The sequence below is a fragment of the Apium graveolens genome, chromosome 5, assembly GCF_009905375.1.
Source record: "Apium graveolens cultivar Ventura chromosome 5, ASM990537v1, whole genome shotgun sequence".
NCBI classification, from domain to species: domain Eukaryota; kingdom Viridiplantae; phylum Streptophyta; class Magnoliopsida; order Apiales; family Apiaceae; genus Apium; species Apium graveolens.
In genome coordinates this window covers 44,587,394-44,590,571 of record NC_133651.1, presented here as the reverse complement: position 1 = coordinate 44,590,571, position 3,178 = coordinate 44,587,394, and the positions used below count along the sequence as shown (strand labels likewise).

General features: G+C 38.6%; 1 protein-coding gene across 1 annotated transcript; it reads right to left on the bottom strand.

Moving 5' to 3' along the window:
- Window positions 1–503: 503 nt before the first annotated feature.
- Window positions 504–2,428, bottom strand: LOC141660023 (uncharacterized). The gene is made up of 4 exons (XM_074466978.1): window positions 2,423–2,428; window positions 2,219–2,291; window positions 1,367–2,054; window positions 504–1,263 (listed from the first exon to the last, which is right to left on the bottom strand). The coding sequence occupies exons 1-4, from the start codon at window positions 2,426–2,428 to the stop codon at window positions 504–506; spliced, it is 1,527 nt and encodes a 508-aa protein (XP_074323079.1).
- Window positions 2,429–3,178: the final 750 nt, after the last annotated feature.

Genomic DNA, 3,178 nt, shown 5'->3' with positions numbered 1-3,178 from the left:
CTCTTAAGAAGGCCCCTAATCTGATAAAAGGGACTGCAACCTCCGGTTTCAAAGATTTCTTCACTGCAAATTGTAATAAGTAGTGCATGAAAAAGTGAGCATCATGACTCTTATAGCCAGATACCTTTCTCTCCTTCATGTGCACACACCGGCTGATATTAGAGGCACTTCCATATGGGAATTTAGCATTTTTAAGGACAGAGCAGAATAAATCTTTCTCTTCATTTGTCATGTCGAATATCGCAGCCCTTATTTCAAGGTGTTTCCCGTCACTTGATAGAACAGGATGGAGGACCTTTCTGATGCCAAGTTCTTGCAAATCTAGGCGAGCTGCTATATGGTCTTTTGTTTTTCCAGCAATATTGAGCAATGTGCCAAGTACTTTATCACACACATTCTTCTCGATGTGCATAACATCAAGGTTATGTCGAGAAACATTGTGCTTCCAGTAAGGCAGATCAAAGAATATTGATTTTTTCTTGAAAGGCGAATTCGACTTAATCTTATTTTTTTGGCGCTTTCTTCTCTGGTTTCTTCCCCCCAAAATGATTTACAAATCCTGCCAATAATTCTTCAATGTCTGTTCCAGTTAGAACCTCTGGACAACCTCTCAATTCAATTTGACCATTAAATTTTCTTTTATCAAGCCTCCATGGGTGTTCGGGATGGAGAAATCTCCTATGGTCCATGTAACACATTTTCCGACTATGTTTTAGGTACATAGAGGATGTTTCATAATTGCAAACTGGACAAGCTAGTCTTCCTTTTGTGCTCCATCCAGATAGCATTGCTAGCCCGGGAAAATCACTGATTGTCCAAAGTAAAGAAGCGCGCAAGTTGAAAGTATGGTCAGTAAGGGCATCATAAGTCTCAATGCCTACTTCCCACAGCTCATTCAGTTCAGCAATTAAAGGTTGCATGAAGACATCTATATTATTCTTCGGAGATTCGGGACCAGATATGAGTGTCGAGAGAATTAGATTCTCTTGCTTCATACACAGCCAGGGGGGAATGTTGTAGTTAACCAAAATAATTGGCCAAGTACTATGACTTATGTTCATAGTACGAAAAGGATTGAAACCATCAGCGGCTAGGCCCAATCTGATGTTTCTGTTCTCGGATGAAAATTGAGGATAACGAGCATCCAATGCCTTCCAAGCCTCTGCATCAGCGGGATGTCGAAGTTTGCCGTCCTTTTTTCGACCTTTTGCATGCCATAACATCAGTTCTGATAACTCTTTGCTCATAAACATGCGTTGTAACCTTTTTTTTGAGTGGAAAGTAGCGCATCACGTTTGCCGGGACCTTGTGAATTAACTTCTTCCCATTATTGTCCACGGCGCCTTTTTTTTCCACTACGACCCACCTTGAAGCACCGCAAGTTTTACAATTTTCTTCTTTTTCACTTTCAGCCCAAAACAGCATACAATTATTGGGGCAGGCGTGTATCCTTTGATAATCGAGCCCTAAATCTTTAATAACATTCTTTGCCGCATTAAAAGATAAAGGAATGTGTGCTTCTGGAAAAGCATCTTTTATCAGCTCTAATAAATCCCCGAAACCCGACTCCGAAATCCCATGAATGCACTTTAAAGAGTACAGCCTAATGATAAAACTTAAGCGGGAAAATTTTTTGCAGCCCGGATATAAGGGCTGCTTTCCTTCTTCAAGATGGCCATAAAAATTTTTGGCATCATCATTCGGTCCAGTAGTATCATTAGTACGATGGAACATCTCGTCCAAATTATCTCCGAAGGTAAAGGAATCTTCAAAACCCATATTTTCTGCCCGTTCAATATCTATCCTATGATCTTTGCTCGAAACCTCACAAATCCAATTCGCATACAATGGACAAGGGCCATGACAAATAAGATGATCATAAATAAGATCTTGAGTATGCCACTTGCCATTTCTACAATTCTTGCAAGGGCACAACATTTCATCGCCTACGGAAAATTTGGGAAATGCATTTTCTAAAAAATCCTTTATCCCCTTAATGTAAGGTGTACTGTATTTTGGAAGGGTTATCCATTGACTTAGATCATCGTCCATCACTACAGAAAACAGGACAATAATGTTATATTCCTAAAAGAAAACAATGTAGTCGTGAAACCATACACCCATATTGGTTATACGTTCTAACAACACAACGCAACCGTGAAGCCCTAAGCAGACCGAGGTAATATTTTATGTTCTCATTTTCATTGGTTGTACATACTAATAACGACACAACCGTGAAACCCTAAACCCATATTAGATATGCGTACTAATAACAACGCAGAAGTGAAATCCTAAACCAATATTATAGATTATATGTATTAATAACAACACAGCATAACAACGCAGCCCTGAAATCGTAAATCCATATTAGATTATACGTATCGAATCCATGTTATATGACCATGAATATACATGTGCATACACCCATTTCCGTATTATCCCACTCCTCCTACCTACCGAACTGTGACAATTGATGTTAACAAAAATTTAAATACTCGTAAAGGGTTGAAACTCTCAGGAATAAAGGTCAAATTAACATAAATGTAAATACTCATAAACAATTGCATTATAGATACAACAGATATCTACTTACACAATCAATTATATCCACTTGACTATGATGATTTACATGTAAGTTATAACTAAAGCCTAACATAAAAATCAACCGGATAAAAAGCAAATATCGAGAAACAAATTTAATACAAAAATCACACTTACAGATCTACAAAAATAAAAAACCCCAATTCCAATTAAAATTACACAAAAACATGCATGTAACATACATATACATGTATAAAATACACAAAAACACGCATGTAACAAATTAGAGAAGAAACTAACAGAAATAGAGGGGGCGAGAGAGAGAGAGAGAGAGAGAGAGAGAGATAGAGAGAGAGAGATACACAAAATCAGAGAGAGCGAGAGCGAGAGAGAGAGAAAGAGAGAGAGAGAGAGAGAGAGAGAGAGAGAGAGAGAGAGAGAGAGAGAGAGAGAGAGAGAGAGAGAGAGAGAGAGAGAGAGAGAGAGAGAGAGATGTAGTACCTTAATGTTGAACCGCAAGCTGATTTGAAACCCCAATTAGAAACCCTAGCTCCAATCTGTGACCCGCTTCTCCAAAATGTGACCAGCTTCGCCAAAATGTTACCCCCAATTAGAAACCCTAGCTCGAGAGAGGAAT